This window comes from Mucor velutinosus, assembly GCF_035048745.1.
Source record: "Mucor velutinosus strain NIH1002 chromosome Unknown tig00000041, whole genome shotgun sequence".
In the NCBI taxonomy this organism is placed as follows: domain Eukaryota; kingdom Fungi; phylum Mucoromycota; class Mucoromycetes; order Mucorales; family Mucoraceae; genus Mucor; species Mucor velutinosus.
In genome coordinates this window covers 369,815-396,438 of record NW_027041905.1, presented here as the reverse complement: position 1 = coordinate 396,438, position 26,624 = coordinate 369,815, and the positions used below count along the sequence as shown (strand labels likewise).

At 41.5% G+C, this 26,624-nt stretch overlaps 13 protein-coding genes across 13 annotated transcripts; 9 read left to right on the top strand and 4 right to left on the bottom strand.

Moving 5' to 3' along the window:
- Positions 1 to 868: 868 nt before the first annotated feature.
- On the top strand, positions 869 to 1,174 carry TUB2_1 (Tubulin beta chain (Beta tubulin); the record flags this gene model as incomplete). Its single annotated transcript, XM_064819705.1, has 1 exon — positions 869 to 1,174. The coding sequence occupies one exon, from the start codon at positions 869 to 871 to the stop codon at positions 1,172 to 1,174; it is 306 nt and encodes a 101-aa protein (XP_064683625.1).
- A 47-nt stretch (positions 1,175 to 1,221) lies between these two features.
- On the top strand, positions 1,222 to 1,659 carry vps5 (Vacuolar protein sorting-associated protein vps5; the record flags this gene model as incomplete). Its single annotated transcript, XM_064819704.1, has 1 exon — positions 1,222 to 1,659. The coding sequence occupies one exon, from the start codon at positions 1,222 to 1,224 to the stop codon at positions 1,657 to 1,659; it is 438 nt and encodes a 145-aa protein (XP_064683624.1).
- A 36-nt stretch (positions 1,660 to 1,695) lies between these two features.
- ATC70_000285 (uncharacterized protein) lies at positions 1,696 to 2,349 on the top strand (the record flags this gene model as incomplete). The annotated part of the gene is made up of 1 exon (XM_064819703.1): positions 1,696 to 2,349. One exon carries the CDS (start codon positions 1,696 to 1,698, stop codon positions 2,347 to 2,349), a length of 654 nt encoding a protein of 217 aa, XP_064683623.1.
- A 266-nt stretch (positions 2,350 to 2,615) lies between these two features.
- ATC70_000284 (uncharacterized protein) lies at positions 2,616 to 6,436 on the top strand (the record flags this gene model as incomplete). The annotated part of the gene is made up of 5 exons (XM_064819702.1): positions 2,616 to 2,694; positions 2,808 to 3,114; positions 3,178 to 3,913; positions 4,303 to 4,852; positions 4,911 to 6,436. The coding sequence occupies 5 exons, from the start codon at positions 2,616 to 2,618 to the stop codon at positions 6,434 to 6,436; spliced, it is 3,198 nt and encodes a 1,065-aa protein (XP_064683622.1).
- Positions 6,437 to 6,953: 517 nt separating this feature from the next.
- ATC70_000283 (uncharacterized protein) lies at positions 6,954 to 7,496 on the bottom strand (the record flags this gene model as incomplete). The annotated part of the gene is made up of 1 exon (XM_064819701.1): positions 6,954 to 7,496. One exon carries the CDS (start codon positions 7,494 to 7,496, stop codon positions 6,954 to 6,956), a length of 543 nt encoding a protein of 180 aa, XP_064683621.1.
- A 1,965-nt stretch (positions 7,497 to 9,461) lies between these two features.
- Positions 9,462 to 10,825, top strand: ATC70_000282 (uncharacterized protein; the record flags this gene model as incomplete). The annotated part of the gene is made up of 4 exons (XM_064819700.1): positions 9,462 to 10,131; positions 10,187 to 10,474; positions 10,525 to 10,627; positions 10,690 to 10,825. The coding sequence occupies 4 exons, from the start codon at positions 9,462 to 9,464 to the stop codon at positions 10,823 to 10,825; spliced, it is 1,197 nt and encodes a 398-aa protein (XP_064683620.1).
- Positions 10,826 to 11,812: 987 nt separating this feature from the next.
- ATC70_000281 (uncharacterized protein) lies at positions 11,813 to 12,756 on the top strand (the record flags this gene model as incomplete). The annotated part of the gene is made up of 3 exons (XM_064819699.1): positions 11,813 to 11,916; positions 11,971 to 12,243; positions 12,303 to 12,756. 3 exons carry the CDS (start codon positions 11,813 to 11,815, stop codon positions 12,754 to 12,756), a joined length of 831 nt encoding a protein of 276 aa, XP_064683619.1.
- Positions 12,757 to 12,924: 168 nt separating this feature from the next.
- On the bottom strand, positions 12,925 to 13,425 carry ATC70_000280 (uncharacterized protein; the record flags this gene model as incomplete). Its single annotated transcript, XM_064819698.1, has 1 exon — positions 12,925 to 13,425. The coding sequence occupies one exon, from the start codon at positions 13,423 to 13,425 to the stop codon at positions 12,925 to 12,927; it is 501 nt and encodes a 166-aa protein (XP_064683618.1).
- Positions 13,426 to 16,121: 2,696 nt separating this feature from the next.
- On the top strand, positions 16,122 to 18,272 carry ATC70_000279 (uncharacterized protein; the record flags this gene model as incomplete). Its single annotated transcript, XM_064819697.1, has 11 exons — positions 16,122 to 16,124; positions 16,196 to 16,305; positions 16,395 to 16,402; positions 16,459 to 16,651; positions 16,709 to 17,000; positions 17,063 to 17,121; positions 17,181 to 17,218; positions 17,288 to 17,784; positions 17,838 to 17,933; positions 17,985 to 18,117; positions 18,175 to 18,272. The coding sequence occupies 11 exons, from the start codon at positions 16,122 to 16,124 to the stop codon at positions 18,270 to 18,272; spliced, it is 1,527 nt and encodes a 508-aa protein (XP_064683617.1).
- A 128-nt stretch (positions 18,273 to 18,400) lies between these two features.
- On the bottom strand, positions 18,401 to 19,570 carry ATC70_000278 (uncharacterized protein; the record flags this gene model as incomplete). The annotated part of the gene is made up of 3 exons (XM_064819696.1): positions 18,401 to 18,889; positions 19,010 to 19,119; positions 19,174 to 19,570. 3 exons carry the CDS (start codon positions 19,568 to 19,570, stop codon positions 18,401 to 18,403), a joined length of 996 nt encoding a protein of 331 aa, XP_064683616.1.
- Positions 19,571 to 19,687: 117 nt separating this feature from the next.
- On the bottom strand, positions 19,688 to 21,624 carry ATC70_000277 (uncharacterized protein; the record flags this gene model as incomplete). The annotated part of the gene is made up of 3 exons (XM_064819695.1): positions 19,688 to 20,745; positions 20,810 to 20,867; positions 20,968 to 21,624. The coding sequence occupies 3 exons, from the start codon at positions 21,622 to 21,624 to the stop codon at positions 19,688 to 19,690; spliced, it is 1,773 nt and encodes a 590-aa protein (XP_064683615.1).
- A 1,952-nt stretch (positions 21,625 to 23,576) lies between these two features.
- Positions 23,577 to 25,118, top strand: ATC70_000276 (uncharacterized protein; the record flags this gene model as incomplete). Its single annotated transcript, XM_064819694.1, has 1 exon — positions 23,577 to 25,118. One exon carries the CDS (start codon positions 23,577 to 23,579, stop codon positions 25,116 to 25,118), a length of 1,542 nt encoding a protein of 513 aa, XP_064683614.1.
- A 295-nt stretch (positions 25,119 to 25,413) lies between these two features.
- Positions 25,414 to 25,791, top strand: TGL3 (triacylglycerol lipase; the record flags this gene model as incomplete). The annotated part of the gene is made up of 1 exon (XM_064819693.1): positions 25,414 to 25,791. One exon carries the CDS (start codon positions 25,414 to 25,416, stop codon positions 25,789 to 25,791), a length of 378 nt encoding a protein of 125 aa, XP_064683613.1.
- Positions 25,792 to 26,624: the final 833 nt, after the last annotated feature.

The window sequence follows — 26,624 nt, the reverse complement described above, 5'->3', positions numbered from 1 at the left end:
AAGCACAAAGAATAAAAGGATTATAATTTGTAGCTTATAAAAAATGTTTGATATTACAAAAACAAGAAAAGACTTATTAGAATAAGATCAGACACAAAAACTAAAGATTTATTGATGAAGACAAGAGTTATCCTATTTATACTAAATTCTGAATGCCAAAGTAGCAATTTATCTTGTTCAACGCTTATCACATCTGGTGAACCTCAGCATCTAGATAGCCGAGATGCACTTCAATTATCATAGCTTGTCCATGTTGTTGCACAACACAGACATATCTACCCATCAAGAATACCTTAGTCTTTATAGACATTTGTAGTCCTTCTGGCACAACAGAGTGATCTTTGGTAAAATGAGGAAGATGCAAGGAACGCACTGTGCCATAGATGATCTCGGAAGTCAAAGGATAGTTGGAGTAGTATTGTAAGAGCACGGATTGCCAAAGTTGCCATTTGACTGGACAGTCAACGAGGAAATGCCTCAATGTATCGATGCCTTAGGCACAGAAGGGACAGGTGGAGTTTTTCACAGAGCCAATTGTGCGGAGGTAGGATTTATGAGGGATGCATCTTGACAGTGCTCGATACAGAACCGTTCTTGCTGATGAATGCGCAGGAGATGACCATTGAATTGCTGAACCGATGTTCCGATGGAACCAGCTGTTGTTTCTGTTGACGATAGGTGATGGGACGGTACTGGGTCCATTGGTCTGTAATGCCCAGTTTGCCAAAGAAATCAACACTAGCCCAGTCCAAATTGGAGTTGGAGGGAGGGCGGAAGATGTGTGGCCACACACCAGGAACCAGTTGGACGGTTTTAAAAACCAGTATTTCCTGATACAGTGAGGCACAAAGACGAGAATAGATGGGACATGGCTTCCTCCCCTAAAGAACACAATGGCACCATTAAGGACCTGAAGTCATTTCAACAAACAAAAAAATTATGGTCTGCTGTCATAACTGGTGGCTCCAACATTAACTCGAGTGTTATGTCTGACTCGCCAACCCCTCAGTCCCAAGGTGAACCTGAACCCCTCACCTCCAGCGACGCTCTTACGTCTCAAGTCGATCATTTCTCGCACAAAGTTGCCCGAACATTTTTGAAAGGCACCGTACCTCACTCTGTCCTTATCGACATCACCCAAGTCTTAGACAGAAGGAGTTCATTGTTGCCCTGAACCTCTTCTGCGAAGCCAATACCCATTTATGGGCAGTCTCTGAACACATGCGTCGAGACAACAACCGCATCTTTGCTGAAATCTCGGTCTCACCCTCCATGTATCAACAGATACTTCAGCAGCCTGCACTTCAACTCGAAAATTTTGAGGAGCCTTTGATGACTTATCCAACTCTTTCGCCCTCCGCAAACATTGTCAAGCTGTCCCTGATTCGTTTGCCTGCTCAGTACGGTCGTAAAGATGGTGGCAATACCCAGCTGAAAGCTGACATGCACCACAACCTCGAGAAGTTTGGTCAACTGATCGACTGTAGTTATGTTACTGGCGGTAGCAGCGTCTACGCCGGGGGTGGTTATGCTGTTTTAGATGTCAATGCCACTCACGCCAAACTTGAACACTCGCTCAATTGGGCCTACCACCCCATTGACTACGTCTCTGGAGATTTGATGGAACAACGGGATCATGTCCTCTCGCTCGCCACGTAAGCTGCGATGCCATCTTATTGCAAGTACTGCCACTCTATGGATCATGCATTGATTCAATGTGCTACTCGTAAACAAAAGATCACTTGTGATCTTTATGGTACTGCTGGCCATTACAAACGAACTTGCCCTCGTCGCAATGAAGACCTTGACAACTCTACTGAGAAGCGCAAGGTCTCCAAGGCACCAGAGAAGCAATCAAACACTGTCACTTCCAAGTCTTATGCCGCTCCTAAGAGTGCTTCTGCCTCTCAGCTTGTCGCTGATGCTGAAGCCAAGGCCGCTGCTGAAGCCATAGCTGCTGCTGAAAAGGCTGCTACTAACAAAGCTGCTGCTGACAAAACCGCTGCTGATGCTCGCCACGCTGCCAACGCTCACACAGAGGTTAATGCCCGCATTGATGCGAATGCTCAGACTGCTGCTAACACTCTCCATGAGATAAATGTTAATACTTCTTCTCCTGAACACCAACACCGCACTCGCTCAACGACTGGTAGTTCTCCTCCAGAGGTACCTTCACTTCCACCTACCACCCAGCAATGCAAATCCTGTAAACGAACCGATCATAAGATCAAATCCAGCCATAAACGCCTGAGAAATCCCAATAATCCTAATTATATTCCTGAAACTGAGGAATTGATAGATCCTATGGACACTGAAAATGATGATGGTTCTGCTTCTATGCAGAATTAAACCTACCTTCCTTAAAAAAAACCCCCACACAAGGAAAATGAGTTTATTGAATCCTTATTCTAATATAGAGATAATTAATTCATCAATCAACACGGCTTATACAACACCAACAACTCTGAACCCCCCGGACTCCTCTTTTGCGACGCTACGAGTTGGCACGCTCAACTGACGAGGCCTCACCAAGACAGCTGCCTCCTCTACCCGTCAACACTTTATACGCTATTTACGAACATGCCCTCTTGATTTACTGGCACTTCAAGAGACGCATGCTTCCAGCACCACCACTCAAGATCAATTCCACCTCCAATTCCAGGCCAAATCTAGTATCTGGTCTCAACATTGCGGGTTGGTCACCTTTTCTTCTGACATTTCATTCTCGAACTCAATTGTCAGTATCTGTGGGCGGATCATATCAACCACGATATCTCATGCATTTGAGCCGTTTTCTATAAAGGTAGTGTATTTTCCTGCCTCCCGATCTGAACGTATTTGCTTTCTGTCTACCATTCTCACAGACTTTGCCTCTGTGTTTTCGTCGTCTCCATCACGATCTATCATTTTGGGTGATTTCAATTATAACTACTCCAATGCTTCTTCGTTTCGGAATCGACAGGCTCCTGCTTCTTGGTTACAGTACCTTGATGATCACTTTGTCAATGGTATCACGGCTCCAGGTGCCACTCCTTCTGTTACATTCCAACGTGGTACGTCTCAATCTTGTATTGACTACATCTTCTTGTCATCGGATTTGTTGCCTTCCATATAGTATGAGCACTGCCACACCTCGTACATACAACTCGCTTGGTCAGATCACTTTCTTCTTTCTAGCCAGCTTCGCTTGTATTCATCTGCGGATGCGTCGTCCGCCCTGTCTGTTGGCAAAGGCCTATGGCGTGCCCATCCTCTTCTTGCTTCTAATTCCACCTTTCGTCATCAGCTTCATCGTGCTCTTTGTGGTCGTGTCCCGACCCTTGATCCCACTTTGTCTGTCGCCCAGAAATGGAAAGAATTGAAGCGAACCACTGCTACTGTTGCCAAATCGTTCTCAAGGCGCAATGCTTATACTCTTAAGCGCGCTGAGGAGCTCCTTCATAAGAAACGAGCTGGTCTACAACAGCGCTTGAACTCGGATTCAATTCAACATTCGGTTCTCACTCCACATTTGACCATTGTCGAGGAACAACTTGCAGCCATTCAACAATACCATGTTGAAACCTTAGCTCTACGGTCTGGTGTGCGTTGGCGTGAACAAGGTGAGATGCCGCCCGGCTTCTTGAAGAAAACATCTTCTATTCGAGCTGCTCGGACCCTCATCCCTCCCTTGATTCACCCATCGTCGCATTCATTGTGTACCACCAAAGATGCCATGCTCGATGCCGCTGCTACTTACTACGGTGCTCTTTACACCCCAGATACCATCGATATGCATGCCGTGCATGACCTACTTGATGCGATCCCTGCTTCCACTCGTCTGTCAACCACAGCATCTCTGTCATCGATTGAGCCCATTTTTTTGAGGATCTCTGTGAAGCCTTTTCTCGTGCACCCACCACTTCCTCTCCTGGTATAGATGGTTTACCGTATCAGCTTGTCCACTTGATTGTCACCAACCCAACCTGCCGAAAAATCGCACTAGCCACCTTCAACAATGCTCTGTCTCACTCGGATCTCCCTCCTTCATGGCTGGAGTCCTGTGTCGTGCTTCTTCCAAAGAAAGGACCCCCCAGAACTTTTGCAAAACTGGCGTTCCATCTCCTTGATCAACACAGATGCAAAGTGTTCACTCGTATTCTCAGTGGTTACATGATTGACCAAGCTGCCCCCCTTATCAATCCCTTTCAAACGGGTTTCGTTAAAGGTCGGTTCATTGCAGACAATGGTCTTCTTATGAAGTTAATCATGGAACATGCGCGCGACTCCCAGTCCTCCAGTATTGGTCTGCTCCTTGATTAGGAAAAGGCGTACGACCGTGTCCATCCCGTATACCTTCGTGCCGTCCTCCTTCGTTTTGGCTTCCCCGCGGCTTTGGTTGATTGTATCTCTCACTTGTTCTTTGACAATCATCTCGTTGTCAATGTCAATGGTTTTCTTTCATCACGAGAACCACAACTACGAGGCCAGAAACAAGGGGACCTCATCAGTCCTATTTTGTTCAATTTGGCATTTGAACCGCTTCTTAGAAAGATTCTCCAGGACCCTCAACTACCAGGTTTCCAGTTGCCTTCACCTCTATCATTCAACGCTCCCTCTGCTGTCAAGATGATGGCGTACGCTGATGATATTGTTTGTCTGTTGACCTCTCCTGCAGATCTCAATCGCCTACATTCCCATCTACAAGTGTACTCTGCTGCATCCAACGCTCTCGAGAACTTCCACAAGACGGAGGCTATCTCTCTCAGTGGCTCAAGAAGCAACTTTGATTTGATTTGGCGAACTCCCCTTCTTCAACATCGCATCACTAGTTGGCACGACGCTACCTCGCCATCATCAATCCGCTATCTTGGTTTTTCCGCTGTATACATCAATTAAACAACGGGACTCGTTCCTGGATCAACTGCTAGACAAGATCCGTCTGGGCTGTCAAATTCACAAACAACGAGGGCTCTCAGTACGCGGTAGAGCCACTGTTCTCAACTCGCTTGTCCTCAGTAAACTGTGGCATGTGCTTCGTGTGGTGACAGTACCGGTCAAGTTCCTGGACAATATTCAGTTTGTGATCTCTCAGTTTGTCAATGTTAGAATCTCTCCAAAAATTGGTCATCCCACCTTCTTCTCTTCTCGTTCCCAGGGTGGTCTTGACATCCTCAATCCAAAGCTGCAACAAGGTGCGCTCCAACTACGTTGGCTGGAACCGCTGCTCAGCATGTCTACTACCCAAATGATGTCGCATTCTTCAATCGTGTTACCTCGGCTAGTTGGTTTTCTCGGAGACCATCTCTCCAAACGCCCTGACATCCCACCAGATCATCCGTCACAGCCACTTGATCATCGCATCAGTATGCTTTTTTCAGGATGCCGTCCATCCATTTGTCAACAACAAGAGAGTTTTTGGTCATTGCTGTTTAGAGCTCTGGATCGCATTCCAAAAGATTTCTCATCTACTATCATCAGTGCGGCCACCAGTTTAGAGATCCCTTTGGCCACGGTCCTTCTTTCCGTTTCACCTGGTACAAAGCTCTCCAAATCCTATGCCAAGCTGCCAACCTCCATCGCCTACACTTTGGATCCCACATTGGACAGTTGCCTTCGCCCAAAGACTTCCCGCGAGATTTCATCCCCACCCAAACTCGCAAATGGTTTCTTGCGGCTCGTCAGACAGGATCACATCAAGCTCGCTCCCTTCTTTGCCCGTACATTCATTCACAGAAGGTTTGCAGGCTTGGGTTGTTTTCCTTTCTTACCAGTTGAGGATCACCGCACTGTGGATGCCTCACCGTTCGTCCAAGCTATATTCTCCTCATTGTCACCGACACCTCTTGTTCGCCAGCATCGTCTGTCCACAAGATCATATCGAAAACTTTGCTCACAGCCATTAAAACCTGAATCTTTCCTACCTCCTCCTTACAACCCATCCATTCGCCCATCTTGGTCGACCTTTTGGTCTTTGCCACTATCACACTCATGTCGCACTGTTTGGTACCGTTTCCTTCATCATCGAATTCCTCACAGACTTCGCTTGCATGAATGGAAAAAGATCCCTTCACCGTCTTGTTCCATCTGTCAATATCCCACTGAATTGACCGACCATTTCATGTTCTCATGTCCTGTCAAACTGGCTGTCTGGCAGCAGGTTCACAACGAGCATTTGGGCGTAACAGTGTCCATCACTTCTCTCGACCTTCATCACCTTCTAACCACCTTTTGTTCTCCTTATGTTCGAACAACATCCGATCTTTGCATCATTGCTGCTACACTGGAATCTATCTGGTTATCACATTGGTCCTTTGTCTTCAATGATACCCCATTTACCACTGACATTGTTCTCGTTCGGGTCGCTCAAAAGATTCGCCTACACAAACAGGAGTCATTCATGGCGGCTGGCATTCCGCACTCACCTCCTCCTTTCTTCTCCGTCGATCCCGTCTAAGGTTGGGTTGATCTACCTTCTCCGCCTGTCGTTCTGCTTCTACTGCAATATGTCGACTCCTCAACCTCCAAAACACAACAATCAGCAACTTGAAATCAAAAAAAAATACAAAAACATTGCATAATTTCAAAAACCCAAAAAACTCGCCCTACCCCCTCCTCCTTTATAAAATAGAAAACCCCAAAAACATATATATGTGATCACTGTTCACTAATAAAACCGAGACCACCAGTCTCCATATAAACAAAAAAAAAAGAATAGATGGGATATTCTGACGCGACACCGTTGTTGAATGAGATCAAAAATCAAGAACTTCGCGGTTGGAAACTGGGGATGACGCCCGGAGCCAGTGATCATCGCTAAGCCCAGTGAGGAGCTTGTGCAAAGGCAATTGCATGATGATCTGGAGCGGGATGACATCCACCTGTTTAAGTCCATGGAAATCAACGTAATCATACAAGGCAAAGATAGAATGCCAGATGGAGAAATCCTTGTGTATCAGGGGGATTTGCGGCAATCAGCATCTAGGAAAGCCAGGTATGGGAAATCTGAAGACGATGGGGGGCAGTGATAAATGATAAATAAGGAAGGGCAGCAGGAAGAACGGATAATTATGCGATTCGACGAGGCAATTGAGCCAGCGTTTTTGGAGGATCAACTGTTGAAGAGAAGGATCGAGAACGGCAAGACCATCTCTAGACTTGGATAGGAAGACGAGGTCTTTGCGTAGTAACGGCCGCTTCTTCTGCCAGACGAACTGATAGACACAAGACTTGATTTTTTCTAAGAACCTCTCGGTGGGCTTCAACATGCGCAGACTGTACCACACCTTGGACAAGATCAAGCTGTTGACGATGGTGACTCGATCCAGGATGGACAGTTGGCGTTGGCCGTATATCTGGCATTGGGGCTTGACTGAGTTGATGAATAAGAGCGACAGAAAAGGAGAGGCCAAGCCATCACTGCCAGGAGCTGTGGCCTTCACTGAGCGGTTCGCCTGTTGCAACAGCTCATCCAGTGTAATAGGATCTATCAAGGATTGCTGCTCATCGGCGGTCATCGTTTTGTCAAAGGTCAAGTTGCATAGAAGAATTCTTCGCCCAGAGTAGCTGTCTACCAAGTGATGCTATGATGCGGTTTCGGGTAAGTGACATTAGGTAGTTGCTGGATAATTGCATATCCGGAGCCCATGAGCCATCCCGTGGACTGTTCATAATTAAGACCGAGGTCCAAAGACCCCTATGGCCGTGGATATTTCTTGTAACAATTGTTCTTGAGGGAGGAAGGAAATGTCCGTGAGAGAGATTTGGATCAATTTACCTTCTCCATCGACAGCTTTACAAAGGAAGAGCTGGATCTTGGCGTTTTCGGATTCGTACATGATACCTTCGGTAAGGAAACGGTCGGCGATGCCTTTGGTGGGATAAACTTCGATATATCGTTGAGTGGTCTTGCCCAAAAAGTTGATACCAATAAAGTTGCTCGCCTTGTATTGTTGATCAAGGATTTGCAAATGTTGCTGTTCAGGTGTATTAGCGATATTGGAGATGTCAAGAAAATAACCATCGTTGGTACGAGCATTCCGTGGTTTGTTGCAGGGGATGCAGAGTCGGTAGGCGCACCAGTGCGTTTAGTAATAACCTCTCCATGCAGGAGAGAGTGCGAGGTGGTGGTAATGCGAGGTCTGACTACGGCAGCATAACTTTTTTTAACGAGGTACTGGTGTACCAGTCGGTTTGTGTTTTTTTTTACTGGGAAGAGCCATGATTTCGACCTAGAATTGTCAATATCTTATGATAGAGCATGCCGGGGCTTTGAATCAGAGCTCATTCGGTAGGATCTTGTTTGCCCTACACTTTGACAAGTACTACAAGTAGAGCTTTGACGACAGAAACCTGGTAATCTGTCAAAAACAACCAAAAACCGCAAAAATATTCTTTCAAAAATCAGTCCAATAGCTTAGATTTATACACTTAAAAGTAGTATCACTAGATTCTCCTTTAAATTCTATCCTAAGTTTAATTAAGCTGGAAAGCAGTGTTATTATCAAAATCGCATGACTCGATGTTGAACGATTTCAGAAATCTATGAATCCTCATTTGAAGCAGTGAGTTTTGTTGTATCGGTAGATTCAATATTAACAAGTTAAGATAGAAATCAAAAGGAAGACCCGACTCGCTAGTTCAGTTACAATGATATGATTAGCAATCCCGGCATTGCTCTTCGCAAGCACAGACCATCATAACAAATTATATAAAAATAGCTTACTTTTATACGTATTAAACCTAACCTGTCAACATAGACAGCAAGGAATAATTGTAAATCATGATCCGACTATCGCTGAGTTACTGAATTTCCACAGCTTCTACAGACTCAACAAGTTTTTTTTTCTTTTATATACACGCCATGTGTTGTAAAACAGACCATTATTACTAACTTTACCACAACAAGTACACTCAATACTTCATCTGCCACAAATTACTACTCTGGAAATATTCATAACTACACTTTCTATAATTGCACAATTACACGAGCTCAAAGTCCTAATTCAATAAGGCACTGTAACCATGCACGGGAAAAACGACATTTATAGATGGTTATTGTTGAGGGCGTAAGCTTTACCAATTGTCTGTATTTAGTACTATTTCTTACGCTTGTTTAATAAAGTAACCTCTTTTTTCAGTCTTATTCAATACTATTGATTTTTTATACATTTTATAAGTACCCAAGCTTTTCGGTTACATCATCATGGATGAAACAATTGAAATTGATGTTATTGACCAATCAAAATTAATTTTGTTAGTTGCTTGAAAATAAGCAATTCGTGTGAGTTATTGTTTTCTCCCTTTTTTTTTTCTTTAGTTGTAACCCTCTTGCCCTGAAAATGTTAACTTTAGGCCAAGCTTCCTGCCTTGTCCTTGGATACAAACCCAATGATCCAGAAGAAAGAAAAAAGGCAAAAGAACATCTAGAAAAAAGTTGCTTAATTGCAGTACACGTACGTAATCAAGATCCTTTTCAACCGATGGCCATTGGTATTAGTGTACACGAGCGAGATCCCTTCAAATTCATAAGTTATCCCGATTCTCCAACAATGCCATCTACAAATTTACCTGATAACATTGATGATCTCGATGGCAACGACAGCAACGGCAATAACAACGATAGCAACAACAATGGCAGCGACGATAGCGACAACAACGGCAATAACAACGATAGCGACAACAACGGCAATAACAACGATAGCGACAACAACGGCAATAACAACGATAGCAACAACAACGGCAATAACAACGATAGCAACAACAACGGCAGCGACGATAGCAGTGATGATAGCAACAGCAGCATCTATGAAAATAATAATAGCAACAACAGTAACAAGGACAGGTCTAAAAAACGGAAGCTTAATGACACGGTTATACCATTCTGCAAGGATCGCCTGCTGAGCCTCATGAAAGAAATTGCCACCGATGAAAACCCTTTGAACAACAATTGTTATTTCAAACAATTCCTAACTGCAGAAGATCAATACCAACTAATGTCCAGAGTGTTCCCGCGTCTTAAAAATCATTGTAGCGTAAATCAACTTCAATATTGGATTGGGCAGGCAAAGATCTGGGGAAAATCAGAACGTTCACGAAAAAATCAGCGAAAATCTGGACGATACTTATGGGTGGTTGATGAACAGCTATGGGGTAAAATCACTTCACTAAAATTTGGATTTCCATATTTTAACAATCTATTCTGTAGCGTTTGTGACGGACACTTCCGACTCGGTCAAGGCATACTGGAAATATTTAAAACATGATACCAAATACATAACAATTGGATACGCACGTAAATCGCCAACTGATGAAACAAAAGAATCACGAATGCGTTTATTACAGTTAATGGTGAACAAACTTTACTCCCGCGGAAAGTGTGAAGAAGTATTCGTGAGCCCAATTTGCAAAGCAGATCAACCAATATTAGAAAGAGACTCGCCAAAGCAGGATGATTTACTGCTGCATTTAAAAGGATCCCATGGCGATATCTCTGGTATATCAAGATTCGGTATAAATATTATAATAACTGAAGATTTTCTATAGATTTAGTTGCACGCGTCCATTTCAGCCAAAAACCTTTCCGACTTGTCATCATTGACTATGCCGGGCTTTCAACGTCTCCAGATGATATTAGGACTTTTTTAAAGTAAGTCGAAAAGAATACTGATTGCAGCAAGGTTTTTCATGCTATTATAATTTGAATACTAGACAATGCAGCAATATCAAGGAAATTGTTGTAGACCATGGCTCTTCGTTTGAGATCTTATCACGTTTTGATCTTTTGAAAAATAATAATCTGGAAAAATTTAAATGTCGACGTGCGAACGTTCAACGATCAAGGTAAATATTTTTTTCTCTGCTAATGGCTTGTCTAATAAAAAAACGAAGTTTATTTTAAAAACTGAATGAGATATGCAGTAACGATAACATGGTTGAATTTATGTCAATGACCGTTTCGGGATATGTGTTATGTATATTTGTGAAACGGGTATCTGTAATTATATGTACGAAGTAAATGGTTTCTACGCATCACTATGAATCAAGAAAATAGGGCATTCAGTCTATGTCTGTTTATAAACTTAAAGGTTTATGTCAGCGCGTTGTCACTTGCAATGTGTGTATCGCATTGTACATGCAGTGGTTTGCTGACTAAATCATGCTGGTGTCGTATTGATCCTGAAAAATACTTTTCGATGGATAGATCTAGACTGACGCCTACAGATTTGGATTCTAGGCATAAATCGCGCATCCCCATCTCTTGCTCTACAACATGAGTAGTATAGCAAGGCTCTTCAGCTTCCAATAATCCGAGAAAATGTCAATGGCAGGCATTTTTTCTATTGGAAGGGAGATTCAAAAATGTCTTCAAAAATTAAGGGGTGGGGATTACAAATCAGGTCGGATATCTTATCGTTTCATTTCGTGGAAACCATCAACATGCTTTGGATTCTTCCATATAGATGTGAAAAAGTATCATAAAGAATGTTCCTCAATGACAGTAGATAAAAAGCAATGAACCCATAAAGTAGCTCGGCGATTCATAAAGCCTACTGATCGTTTGCTCTGAAAAAGTGCAACATTTTAATATGGATGCGCACACCTCAGCTTAACAGTTTGGATAAACCCATGTTTTGATAACAGCATAAATGGCACAGTGATTGATCATTGTTGAGCTCATTTTGAGAAAAATAAAGGGTCTGAGACATTTAGAAACAAATGTTTCCATGACATTTCCTTAAATGTCTGTTTATTCTTCCAGACTTATGAGGACTGGTTCTGTGTTTTGATAAAGAACACGCAAAGCAACAAAAAACATTTTCATTAGCGAACCATGTCAACTTTTAAAAAGCAAAAGAATTATAGAAAAAAGAAGATCGAATCTGATGATGAATTAGACACTGCTCAAGAGCCTACTCCAGACCTTGAACAAGTGAGGTAACTCTATACACGCATTGAACATGTATTTGGTTGATTAAACACCATTTGTAGTGCTACTATCGAGGAATTAACAGAACTGAGAAAACTTCGTCGCAAGCCAGTTGGTCTCGATGCTGACAAGCTCCTGAAAGGTGCTGAAAAGAAAAAGAAAAAGAAGAAGATAGAGGATCCTAATGCTTGGAGTTTGAAAAAGGGTGGATTGGTTGAACCTGACGCATATAGAGCATCGAAATTAGATGACGAAGAATCAGCCAACAAATCTAGAAAGCTTAAATTAGATGCGTTTGCTACGGCAACAAACACATTAGATGTAGATAAGCACATGTACTGTAAATCGTCTTGAACTTTGTTTTACATCCCCGTTTTACTGATGCTTTTCATAGGATGGAATACATTGAATCTGAAATGAAAAAGAGACGAGGTGGAGCAGCAAAGGACGATGATGAGGACGATGAAAAAGCCGTCGATCGTGGATTAGTTGACATCTATGAGGAGCTGTATCGCATTCCAGACAGACTAAAAGGAGAGCAAAAGCAACAGGAGTCAGAAGGCAATGTTCAACTATCAACTCAAATGTTGACAGCCATCCCCGAGGTCGATCTAGGCATTGATACTCGATTGCAGAACATTGAAGACACTGAACGAGCAAAACGCAAGCTGATTGACGATACTGAAAAAGAGGAGAGCGAGTCTGGCGGCCAACAGGGCGCAGCTGAACATGTACCTGCAAATTTTGAGAAGCAAATTCCCAAGCAATACAAGCCAAGATTAGATCATAAGCTCATGGCCACTGATGATCAAGCTGTAGCCAGATTCAAGAAGAGAATGAGAAAATAGAACATTGGAAGCTGGTTTTTTTTCTCTTTTCATTAAAAATGCTTAATCAGAACTTTTATTATGTAATGGGTGTGGGGCAGAAGAGACAAGGTTCAGCATTTGTGTGTTCAAATCTAAAGGGTATACATATATATATATATATATATAGCATGAAAATTATTTCGATGCCTAGGTTGAGCAAGAAGCTCGTTTCATAAATAATGATCTCTGTTTCCAGGATGTAGTAGAGCGACTAGCGGATGGCTGATAAAGTGAAGCTGAATAAGGTTTAGATGTGAGATTGGAGGAATTGGAGGAATTGGAGGAAATAGAGGAATTGGAGGAAGAGGCAGTTTGATTAGTCAAAGTCTTTGGTCCAACAAACATGTAGTTTGTAGCAGAGAGATAATCGACATCCTCATCATCTGAGGGAGTCAGTTTGTCAGAGGGGTCACCTTCGGGTAGAATTTGATTCTTCCATTTGCACTGATTGCATTCGTAGCGTACATTCATATTGTTTGGCAGAGCGACTCTTCGGTTGAATACAATCCATTCATTTTCATAGCGAGTCAATTGAACTGTATCTGGCTTCTTGCAGCGTGGACATGGATGTGTAGCATTTTCAAGCTTGATCTTGCGATCATTGCTACCTACTGAAGATTTCGAGTCAGCGTATAGGCTTCTAAGCATGATTAAGTAGTGCAAGCAACTCACATAGTACAAAATATTGTGACATTTGAAGAGTATACAGAATATAAAGAATACAAAGAATTGGAAATGTTCCTTTCCCTCCCTCGTTTTATATCAAATTGAGACAGACGGCCCCAGATTGAACATCAGGGTTTCGTTTTCAGATTACCAAATACTTCCTAGTGCCTAAATGGCACTGATCACCTCACTTAATAATTTTTTTTTTTTTTTTTCATAAAAAAAAAAAAATTACCATATAAAAAAGTGAACCCTGTTTCTGTTTAAAATATGTAAATTGTGTAACAAAAAAAAAAGTCGCTACAATATTATTTGCAAAGGTCAACCATGAGCATGTCACACAATTTTATTCGACTCATGTCTCAATGGCAATGTTCTGGATTGCACGAATTCCAAGTCATCTCAAATCAAGGCTGATGGTGAATTTTGTTAGACATTACGTAAATGAACCGATAAAATAACATTCTTTGAAAGCAGAAACCTACAAGCATGAATTAAATATATTTAAGATCACTGCCAATATTTTCACCTCTTCAGAGGACGTTTTCTGAATTCTATGAAACAGGAAATGCACTGGAACGAAATCCCCAATTAAATCCATTCTCATCTTGTCATTTATGATTATGCAATTGCTTACAGAACAAATAGAATAGCCATAAACCAACACAAACAGGAAAAATTTATCAGGGTATGGCGCGATATTACAAAAACGACATAACCTGTAGAATACAGCAAAATGCGTGTTATCAAGTCTGCTCATGAAATATTACCAATGTCATGGACATGCACCTCTCCTGAACTTGACATGGAGGAGTATATTCTCCATGTGAAGCAAGTTACGAACGGTGCCCTCCCAAAGTGGGGTTACTGAGAAAGTTATTCCATGATCTCTACAGAGTCTAGACGATCATTCTTCATCTTAAAGTGGCACCAGTTGATGCTGAAAGCGAAACACACTCCGTGCTTTGAAGTGAATAGTTTCAGTGATGATTCGATCATTGACCCCAATAAGAGTGCTATCCTAAGAAAAGAGGCTGTTTGCCTCAGGGAAATGCCTCCAATTACCGCTTATGAGCATTGCAGCAGCTACCATGGTGAACTGGCTCGACTCCACAATCGCCGCGGAAGACGCAGTAGTTTAATCTGTAAAACCGACAATAAAACACACTACTCACCTACTGAATTTGATTTATTGATGCTTTGTCTGATTACTACAAACATAGCATCGCTGAGATGCCATCATGCTATGCCAAATAGAGTGTGCACCTTTTGCTCGATTTAATTGATAAAAGTCCCACTATTTCCAAAGATGGTGCCATTGTAGGTAGATCTCAGTCCTAGTAGGTATAGTTAATATTACCACACTGTTTGATTTCATATATTCATGAACAACAAGGAACGCCAATCTAGTTTGGTGAGATCCTTGCATTGCCTCTTATTACTCAAAAATGCGCATTTTATAGTAAAAATTGGGTGCCTTCGAGCAGCGTTTTCTCGTGCTAGAAAACGTTTTAGACCGCCAGAATAGCAGCAAACAGTTGTTTTCGTCTGGCAGTTACTTATTGCCACTATTGCTCAACTTTTTGGAGACCAAAAAAAAACACTGACCAGAATTCGACCAAAAAAGCATGAGGTACCCCTCATGGTTTACATCAAAAATCAAACGATTGCGTTTTTTTACCTTGAAAATGAAGACTTTTACTATGGTATGTATTAAATCAAAATGTTCCTATCGATTTAACGTAGCCCCTGCAAGTATCTTGGTCGGGCCTCCATATGTAAAATCTCGACATTTTGGCAATAAACCTCTTTTCATGTTTTCATTCATTGCTCAGTCGTTTTGTTCTAAACACTATTTATAATTAGCACCATTGGATGCGCCTTCAAAAGTACTATAAGAAAGCTTAGGATGCATGAGAGAATGAGCACTACTTGAATAGTCGAATCTGGCAAAATAGTTCAAAACAAGTCGAAAGTTCATCAAAGATTTCTATTTCGAACAAAATGTTTGGCGGAGATTAAATCGGTTTTGGCTGCTGGGTTATTGGCAAGATCAATCATGTCATGCTAATTACAAAGGCAATCGATGTTTGTAAAAGTTAACAAAAACAGAAATGGGAATCTACAGTTTAGCTTGACTAATTTCATTTGCTTCTGTCCAGCATTTTCGATTTTTTTTTTTGGATTTAATGGCTACAAATAGCTCGTATCCGAATCATGATGCGACATGAAATATTGCTACCCTGTTTAAAATTGCATTTGTTGTAGACATCGAGCCGATTACTGTGTGTATAAAAGGCTTGCTATCATAGTACACATGGACACATACTTGAAAAAGCATGACAAACAACTACCGGCGTTCTTGAAGGGGGGGGCAACCAAAAAAGCAGGCCATACAAACAATTGTTGCTGGTAACAATATGCCGCTCATCAGCATGTAATTGGCATGTGAAATTTAGCTCAAAAAGCAAAAAAAAAAAAAAGAGAATCTTTTTGTTTGTCGTCTTTTTTTTTTTTTTTTTTTTTTTTTTTTTTTATCTTACATTAATATGATGGATAAAATCAGTGATAGCCTATCAAAAACTGCACGAGATCCATTGAAATACATAGTGGCGCCAATTATCTATTTTGCATACAGCTCAACGCTCTTTTTATATAGCTATTTACTACAGCCTTGGATGGTACACGCTATTTAAACTTTGTTCTCGATAATGAATTCGAAAATACTCATACAGCCTCCTGTTTGATCTAGAGAAAATGGGAGCAATACAAAGACAATAAGCCTGAAAATAGACTGCTCGTGCGATTGAACAAGGCAGCGACATTTGATGAATGGCAAGAGAGAGCTGCTGATTTGGACAGGTAAAAGGAGGGGGGAGGAGGAGGAAAGAGGGGTAGTTTAGGTTCCTGAAACACTCAATGCAATGACTCAACGACCTTTTTGAAAATAGATATTTGAGTAAATAACAACCTGCACAACAGTATGAACCAAAAAGTAACCATTTTGTTCATTAGAGAACGATAAATGGAGACAACAATCTGCTTCCAGAGTATACGATTCTAAACTCATTGCATCGAGATTGGAGCATTTGAAAAAAGCACATGAAAATGAAGATGTGGATAGCATGACTTATTTGTTGCGAGGCGTCTTGTTGAGGAACTTTGCTGGAATCTGTGATAGAAAGCTGTTTTCGCACTCTTACTTGGGGTACAGGGATTCGCCTCTCTCTCTCTAAGGATACGCACTAATAACCCTCTCTAATAGAACAAAGCATTTGATTGAGGATTACATGGAAGAAGTGGTTTCACAAATTGAATACATTGAAAAAACATCTGATTTCGATGCTCAAGCCAAAATCAAGTTCTTTAGTGATTCTAGACAGAGTTTTGGATGCTCGGCTCTTGTACTCCAAGGCGGCACTGCATTAGCATTATATCACATCGGCGTTGTCAAGGCTTTGAACGAGCAAGGTCTTTTGCCTCGTATCATCAGTGGTACAGCCATTGGTGCTATGATTGCTGCCTTGATTTGTATTCACACTGACGAAGAATTGCCGGTATGACTTTATATTTAAAAATAACAGGAGAGAGAGCTTACCAATGGACATGTTGATTTTAGAATATTTTACAGCCGGATGGCATTAACCTCAGTGCTTTTTCGAAAAAGGGGCAGACAGGGTAGCGTATGATGATAAATTGCTCGAGTCAAATTCACGTATTCATATCTCGTATGATAGACATTTCAAAAGACGTATCACACGATTCATGAAATATGGCAAGTACACACATTGTACATAAAAATCACATGAATATGGCGGTAATTGACAAATGACGAAATACACAGGCTATTTGATGGACATGAAGGTGTTACAAGAATGTGTTCGAGAAAACGTAGGGGATCTGACATTTGAAGAGGCCTACAAACTGTCAAAGCGAGTGCTCAACATCAGTGTGTCATCCAGTCGTACGCAGGAGGTGCCTCAACTACTCAACTATCTCACTGCGCCTAATGTCTTGATCTGGAGCGCTGCATGTTGTTCCACTGCATCTGTAGGACTATTCGGCAGCTGCAATCTGATGGCAAAAGACAAGAATGGCAATATTGTAAAGTGGATTTCTTCTGCTGTGAAATGGAATCATTGGTCAGAAACGTCTCCTGCTGAAAGCGAAGCTCCTTTGTATCGTCTCTCGGAGCTGTTCAATGTGAACCACTTTATTGTCTCTCAAGCAAGTATATATGCCATTCCTTTTATTGCAAAAGCACAAAACTTGCAACATGAAACGTTGCTGCATAAATTTGCTTATATTGTAGCCTCTGAATTCAAGCATCGATTATACCAGGTAAGTAGTGCTGGATCAAGATCAGAGACGCCCTTACTCATAGGAATGCTTAGCTCGATCAGTTGCATATTTTGCCACATATGCTTCGTGGTGTGATTGAAGAGAAAATGTCTGGCAATGTCAATGTGGTGCCTGACCTTGCCTTGTCTGTAAGTAAAAGCTTCTGGTATGGCACATGCACTTCTAACATTGGGCTGTAGGATTTCAACATTTTGTTTTCAAATCCTTCTCATCAATCACTGGCTTATTGGATTCTGCATGGAGAAAGATCAGTGTGGCCTTTGATAGCGTTTATTAAAACACGATGTATGATTGAGTTGGCGCTTGACAGAGGTAACATGCCATGGATTCTCTTTTCAGGAGGGGGCAGTTGGCTAACTACTTGTATAGCTGTATTGAGATTAAAGGCAATGAACGTTGAGAGAGAGCCAGTTGTTGTTCGCAGCAGATTCATTGAGAACAAAAAGAGGGCTAGATCAATGCATTAAACGCTGACAAGGATTGATATCATCTGTTGCCCTGTCTTTCCAAAATTCGATTCGTTTTAGTATCGCTTGATATGCTATTTTAGGCTTCAAATCATCTTGTCAACAAAGTATACAGTCAGTAACCTATTTCATACATGAAGAATAAACCAGTGATTACCCTCTGTAATTTGCTGACCCTTGACTGAATAATGCTTGGCTAAATAATCCCATGTATCTCTGGATATAATCATGACACTCTCTGATGAGCGCGACGGCAAGTAGGATGGGCTACTACTGCTATGACTACTACCTGAGCCTACAACCACTGAAGACGAGACCACAGACGACAGTAGATGGGTCTGATCGATCATCATCGATGGTGGGTCGGTTGTCCAGCCTTCGATGAACATTTCCCATTCAGACATCCAATTTGACGCGATGAAACAATAGCCTCGAGGGTTGTTCATAATGTAGTGAGGTGTATCCTTCCATCGCATATATCGCTCATATTGGCGAATTGGGCGAATGCGATTGATTTTCCTATCCAGATCAGGATCAAGGTAAATGTAATTGGACCACATGCTGGTTATGTTGGTCGCATGATATTGCTCTGCAGGGTCCGTTTCCTTTCCGCCAATCTATCAAGACATGTTTATGTAAGTATTTCAGTTGACTCGGTGACAGCAAGCAACACTTGACTCGGTGACAGCAAGCAACACTTGACTCGGTGGAATCGAGCACCTGGAAGCAGTATTTACCCAATCAACGCATATTTGACAGAATAGTTCCGCCATGTTTGGTTTGAAATACATGGCATGCTGCATTGTATGTAGTAATCGAGCATGATGTCTAGCATGTCTGTCGCAAACTATGGCACAAGTGTGAGTATGCGTAGAGTCCTGATACACACACAAGCACTTACTCAGTTGATGCTGGCATGAAGAGGACAAGCAGACAAACAGATTTTCAAAGCCAGTGACAAAGCATCGTTGACATTTGTCAAGTTTTGTCAACTGCTGCCTTTGTCGATCCTTCAAAATAATGGGCTGATCTAGGTATTGCTGCAGATGTTGGCATGGCAGTCTCCTGTTTTGCTTTGCAGCTTCAATGCACTGCAAATAAAGTTGTCTGAACGTTTGGTCTGGATGGTTGTAAGTAATGCAGAAATCATCATGACAGTACTGTTTCCAGAGCAGATCTACCCACTGCAACTGGTACATGAACTTGCTGCATTGCGATAAGGTGGCTAATTCTTTGCTAGTCAAGTATTCTGCTATGCAAATCAAAATGTCATAGCTCAAGCAAGTGATGGCAACCATGTGTTTAATGGAAAAAGGAATGTTGTATGTAAATTATCCGCATGTTGGTTGTGTATACATTTGTTTATTTGTTTTTTTCTGCTATAATGTGTATATACCATGTGTCACTACTGCTATTCAATGTCTCCATCCAGCATTCAACTGCATTAATGTGAGTACAGCGTCCATTGGAAATTCAGCATTGTTATTCAGTTGCAGTTGTTGCTGCTGTTGTTCGCCCTCTTGTTGATTTACAGTGGTATGTTGTGATGTCTCTGCAGAGGTAGACGATTGTGGTTGGTTTGCATCATGTTCGTCCTTCATACCTTGAGATGCTGCAGTAGCCGCTGCTTGTAATGTGGATGCTAGTAATGCAGCTAGTTTATCTTCTGGTCTATCTGACATGGCTGCATTGAACTGTTGTTGTAGTTGGAAATCTGTATTATCTGATGGAGCCGTATCTGCTGCCATGCCATGATGCTGGTCTGTTATTGCTGTGAGAGTAGGAGTGTGTGTAGCGGTAGTAGTAGTAGTGGTGGTGGTGGTGGTGGATTCAGTGTGGGTGGGTGGTGTTTGTTGAGGTTGGTATTGTTGTAGTTGTTGCAAGAGTTCAAGCAACTGGAATGGAAATGACTGTAGATTCTTATCGTCTTCCTCTTGCTGTCCCAGATTGCCTGTTGTTTGTGGTTCTTGCTTGATGATATCAGTATCGTGTAAACTGCTAGTACCAGCACTAGCATTGGATAATGTTTGTTGTTGATGAGACTCATCTGTCTGTTGTTGAGCAGCGGCAGCAGCAGCAGCAGCAGCATTATGAGTGCCAATGATACTACGAGCAGCTGCAGGAATACCCAAATTGTTACATAATAATGTTAAATAGTTGGCATCGGTCAGTGTGGAAAGTGATGGCTGTGGTTGCAAATGTTGAGCAAGTGCAGCTAAATCCAAAGCCCCATTAGCAGCAGCAGCAGCAGCAGCAGCGTTCAATTGTCCATCTGCTGAATGGTGATGATGATTATGGTGGTGTCCACCCAATGAATCATCTACTAATCCCTTTCGACGCTCCTTATCCTTTCTCTTTTGTTGGCGCTTCAAGAACTCTTCGTCAATCCATTTCTTCTTATGCTCACTATCCTCTTTACCGAATAACTTATGAGCTCTCTTGTTGACTCGACAGCGAAGATCGTTATCTTTGTCTAAAAAAGCAAAAGAATGAGTAACCCTCTCTTCCGTTGTGAGCATGTATTCCAAGTTCCTTACTTCTCTCTTCATTCTGTTGTCTCCAACGCTTCTTTCGTTCTCTGTTATCGGCTCGAACCTAACTCCACACATGTATGTTTAATATCACTGCTCTAGTCCCCTTTTCTCTTTCAACACACACACACACACACACACACACACACACACACACACACTACCTTTTGATTCATCAGCTCACGCTTCAATATTTCGGTAGGTAACTCATTCAAGCTATTGAGCTGTTGCTGCTGTTGGTGGTCTGACACTTCTTGTGATGGAAGGTTTGGACTGATGGATTGGAGATTTGGTGTAGCAGCACCTGTGTTGGTGGCAGTGGTCGTTGTCGTTGCAGTAGCAGTTGTATCTGGTGAGTTGGCTCCACTACCAGCAGTCGATGAACCTGCGGTGGTAGCATTGTTTGATGCAGCAGCAGCAGCAGCCATGACACTTGCAGCAATAGAATTTTCAAAATTTGTCAGGAATTGAAAATTGTTATCACCACTCAAACCAGCAGCAGCCGCTACCTGGGCCAATTGTGAATGAGCCTCACTCAATTGCTGCAATTGATTGAAGGCGTCTAAATCCTGTTGCTGCTGCTCGATTGTACTTGATGTGTTTGGCAAATCCGCATGCCCAAGAGTTGTTGACGATGTCAAATCGTTTGTAGTAGCAGTAGTAGGTGAGGCAATCTTCTCAGTAGTAGTGGTATTGTTCAGCTCTGACGATGCATGCGATGATTCAGGTGTTGATAATCTAGCCCTTTTACTAGCAGGTTCTTGAACATCTAGGGTAGTATCTATGGCTGGTGATGATGCTTGTTGTTGCTGTTGATCCATGCTTTGAATGATTCACTTGATAAAAGGAGGAGGGGGGGGGGGGCGAAGGAAGGGGTTGGTTTTCTTTCAAGGTCAATGATGGGCAATGATGCAAATGACACACGAATGAGATGCCCAAATGTATGTACGTTTATATGTATATATATATACCAATAAATCAACTCTTTTCGTCCAAATGAAACAAAAAGAAGAGATGGGCGAGTGAGATTGTGTATAGTATAAGAAACAAAAAAAAAAACAAAAACAAAAAAAAAAACTCAAGCTTTGCTTTTTCAGATGGAAATTTGTTCAAGCTATTGGTGATGGAAAGGAATCGCTGAAATAGAGATTTAGTCGAAAAAAAAACTTGTCTAAACCAGTCACCAAGTGTTGCAAAAGAACTTGAAACACACAGAAACCACTTCTCTAGTACAGAACATCCCAAGCATTAGGTGACATTGGAGAGGTTATTCGCATAGCGTAGCCTCGCAAAAGCTTTCTATGCACTCTCAGGTTGAAAACATGAAAGTGCTTCTTGATAGTACGATAAAGGATAGGTCTGTTCCTAGAATACATCCTGTAATTTAAAAAGATCGGCATTTGTCAACAGAACCAAATTGTCAATTGCAAATGATTTTCATATATTTGGCTTGCAGTTTGAGATGGTTTTTACTCACAATCAGAGCTCCTGTTGATGTCTCTGAATTACGCAGAATAAACAAGAGGCTTCTTGTTCATCTGCTTGAAGGTTCTTGATCGTTAGCTTACAATTTCAGGGCTGAATATATGCACTATTGTGTTATTACACAGCAGCAGCAAGAAAAACAAACATTTCGACGCAGTTGCTTATTGTATTTAATGACGTTCGATAATCTATAGCTTATTTCTTGTTGAAACGATGTTTTAATACATTACAGATACAAATGATCATATACATGATTATCGAGTACTGCACCAGGGCAATTTTCTCCATAAAGTCGAATAGATGATGGTGATTGCACTGCCTCCACATTGAGTTTGCCCGCCCATTCTCCTTTATTTCTTCACTTGAAACTCACCCTGACCTCACGCATATCATATATCCCACTTACATTACAGGTTTGAAAAGGATCTCAACATGGTGCTCTAATTGAAATATACATGCACTTACCAGGATTTTACTAAACTGTATACAGTGAATAAGCAATTGAATAATAGCGGCGAAATACTCCTATTTACGCAGCGTGTCCCTATTTACGTGGTACTTGTGATTATACATTTATGAATCTTTACTTTACATTAAAAAAAAAAAAAAAAAAAAAAAAAAAAAAAAAGTGAGAGAAGGGGTTGCTCTAGTGATATAATAGATGAATAATACAAGACACCCAGGAGAGCAAATTATGATTATTTCAGACTGATTCAGCAAGGAATAGGGGTTATATGAAAACAACTTTATTTTTGTCTTGAATTCGATATTCACATGTATGAAAGAAAGAAAGAAAGAAAGAGAGAGAGAGAGATCAATCCTATGTATTTATACATGTAAGAAATTTGTTGGCTTTATATACATAGATATACTCTATCAAACAAACTAGGTATAATATAGAGAACTAGATTGTATGTACATGCATAGTGAGTGCAATCAAATCTTCTCATTCTCCTCCTCGTCGTATTATACATCACATTTACATAAAATGAAATCAAGGGCTCTATCCGTAGGTGCTCTGCTTCAATATATATTTATGTACTCACTACATCACGACCCCCATGCAATAGCAGACAAGTAGATACATACATTACTTTTATATATTATGTAAAATATAGACTCGTACATATCAAATCACCAACTCGCTAGGTCTGCAGGAGCAGCATCAAAAGAGAGAACCATGTAACTACCTCCCTTATCTAAAAGAAACACTGTTACTGTATATATAAATCAATACATCTTGCTAGATTTATGTGAGATTTGCTTACTTTTTTCATTTTCTTCAACTATGGGGTTCTTGAGCTTCAGAAAGAAATCAAAGGCAAGCAAAGCCTTAAATTCAACTAGTTTACCTCCACCGCTTGTATTGACCGATAGCATTCGCACCTCAACATCAACAGATGCAGGCTCTGATTACCGCTCATTTATTGCTGATTCCTTCATGATGGTAGGAAACTCTATTGTGGATATGGCCCAGAGCAGCCTCTCTGAAGACATTTTCAAGGAACTAGTGCCACTCTCCATCAAGAGTGAATCAAGTATGAAATCAAAAGATACCATTCGGCATTCTCTCAGTCTGAAACCCAACAACAGTAGTGCCAGAAGCTCCATTTCGCCTCTCAAATTTAGCACAGCAATCCAGACGCACAATGATAATATTCAATCGCCCTTGACTGAATCCATCATTAGCAATGCGACAAGGTCATCAAAGCAAAGTGATTCTTCTGACTCCTCGTTCACGTCCTTGTCATCTACTGAAGAATTCGTACCTTTGCACCCAGTATCCAGATCAGACCCCCATCACTATGATGGTAAAAAACTTGGTGAACATGTGCCTTTGATGGATCTGCTGGATCGCTCACAAGCACACGAACAAATTGTTGCATCAAAAACGCCGTCTGCCGCTGCTATAAGTGTACCTGGATTGGCAATGGCAAGAATGAAAGAAAGACATCGACAAGAATACCGTCGATCTATGCAACGGCCACTTCCCACGCAACCGCTACCGAATATTTCTTCCTCTACTGCTGCCATAGTGGATTACCATCCTACTTGCTACAAAAAAACCAATTCGTTCACTAGTCAACGTATTCACCCGATGCAGCATCAATTGTCTCCTCCTTCCTCTCCATCATCAGCCTCATTGCTTGTCCATGCACGGACTCAAGTGCCTTTGGTCAATCAAATTAAGCCAGCGGTGGCTCCTATGCGATCCATGTCAAGTAGCACGCATACGTCCAAGCCTTTTGACAGAAGGCCCCTGATTGCAAATATACCATCACCAGTCAACTATCAGCTATCAAAGCCGGTAGTGCCTGTTTCTGATCATCGCCATTATTACTTGTTGAATCAAGCTCAGCACCCTCCTTTAACAGCAGCCGTGCAGCGTCCACATGAAATACCATGCAAGGCAAACCATAATTGCCACCCAAGACAGCGAATGGTAGGCATTACCGAATGTCATTATCAACAGCAGCTGCAGCAGGAGCCTCATGATGTGGGGCTGAGCTCATCATCCAAACTCAAAACGGATTACCGACGCATTGTCTACTCGAGAAAGCAGGATTATGTACCTGATTTAGTAGATTTATTAAATCATCAAGAGGAGCAGCAACAACAAGTTGATGAAAAGTCGTCTTTTTCTCGTTGCTCGCATCATCAGCCTCACCATACCTTGATCAAGCGTCAGTACAACAACACGATTGGCTGTCAACAGGCAAAGCAACAACAGCAGCATCACTATTCAACCACGCATCGCTGTAGTCATCATCATCACTATACGCGTTGTCATCATAGAAAACCAGCTACTTGCTGTAATACTTGCTGCTGAATTCCATATGTAGAGAAACTAAAATATTACCATCTAATAAATACATATTGAATTGATTGCTGTATCAAGTATTTCTGTCCGCGTGGCGTAAGAAAAAAAGGGGGGGCAGTGTCCATCCTAACAAAAGTGCCTTTTTTTTCCAAATGTCAATCTATGAGTAATGCATGTTGTCTGTTTGCTTACAGCCTAAACCGTTTTAATCTCCGATTGCCGTTTGCTCTAGATTGGACAGCTTTTGCTCATTTCCGACTTGTTCGATTTACTTTGAGTCCCTTCTAGAAGCAGATTACACTACATGATGCCTGCATTTTTCGAGTCCCACAATTGTCCTATCTGCTTGTCTCCCAATGAAACTGCCAGCCACCTGCTCTTTGACTGTCCATCCAAAGAAAAGGTATGGCAAGGCGTCATTTTTGATTTCCTATGGCCCACCACGTCCATCACTGACATCAAAGAGGCTCTTCTGTCCCTGGACTTTTCAGATATCTGGTACTCCCAAGTCAAAGGCATCCATCCATACAGAATCCTACTCATCACCCTGTCTCAAATATGGGTAGCCCATATGCGCTTTGTTTTTGACGACACTATCCTTGTCCCTGAGGCGATTCTGGTACATATCCACTCCACTGTCCGACAGACAGTGGATGAAGATCAAATCCATTCCCTCTTGTAATTTAGATAGTTAGATAGTTCCTTTTGTTAGTTTAGTTTAGTTTCCATTTATATTTATATTTTTTTTTTCATTTCTCAATTGCACCCCCCTCTTCACTCTGACCTATTACTCTTAGTGTACGCGGCTCAATCAATAAACACAATTTTTAAAAAAAAAGATTTACTTTGAGCAACTCGACTATGTAAATCGCCACGATCATCTTGTACTCCCTTATGCTTTTTAGGAGTACTCTTTGAGGCGCATCCAACAATGTGTATTATAATTAGTACTTTGAACAAACTTCTTGAGCAATCTACAAAAACAAAGATTGAGGTTTATGGCAAAAAAGTCGAAATTTTACATATTAAGGTCACACAAAAGTAATTTCAAAGGTTGCCCTGAATCCGTAGAAACATTTTGACTCCATATTTACCATAGTAAAAGTCTTCATTAGCAAGGTCAAAAACGCGGTCGTTTGATTTTCGATGAAAATCATGAGGGGTACCTCAGGCCTTTTGGTCGAATTTTGGCCATGTTTTTTTGGTCCTTAAAAAGTTGAGCAAAGGTGCCAGCAAGTAAATGCTAGATCAGAGCAACCGTTTGATGCTACTCTGGCAGCCTAAAACGGCTTCTATCGCCAGAAATCACTGCTCAAATGCATCCAAATTTCGCTTGTTTTGCATATGTGTGAGTAGTACGAGGTACTGCACGTATACTGTCTGGCCTTCCATGTCACAAGCTCATGCACGCAGACATGGAGCTCTCCAGAATGAGCCAGATCCACAGTTGAGAAGCAATTTTGCTTGAGGGTAGTTGATGAGATGTTTACATTGGTATAGGCAATCAGGTGATAT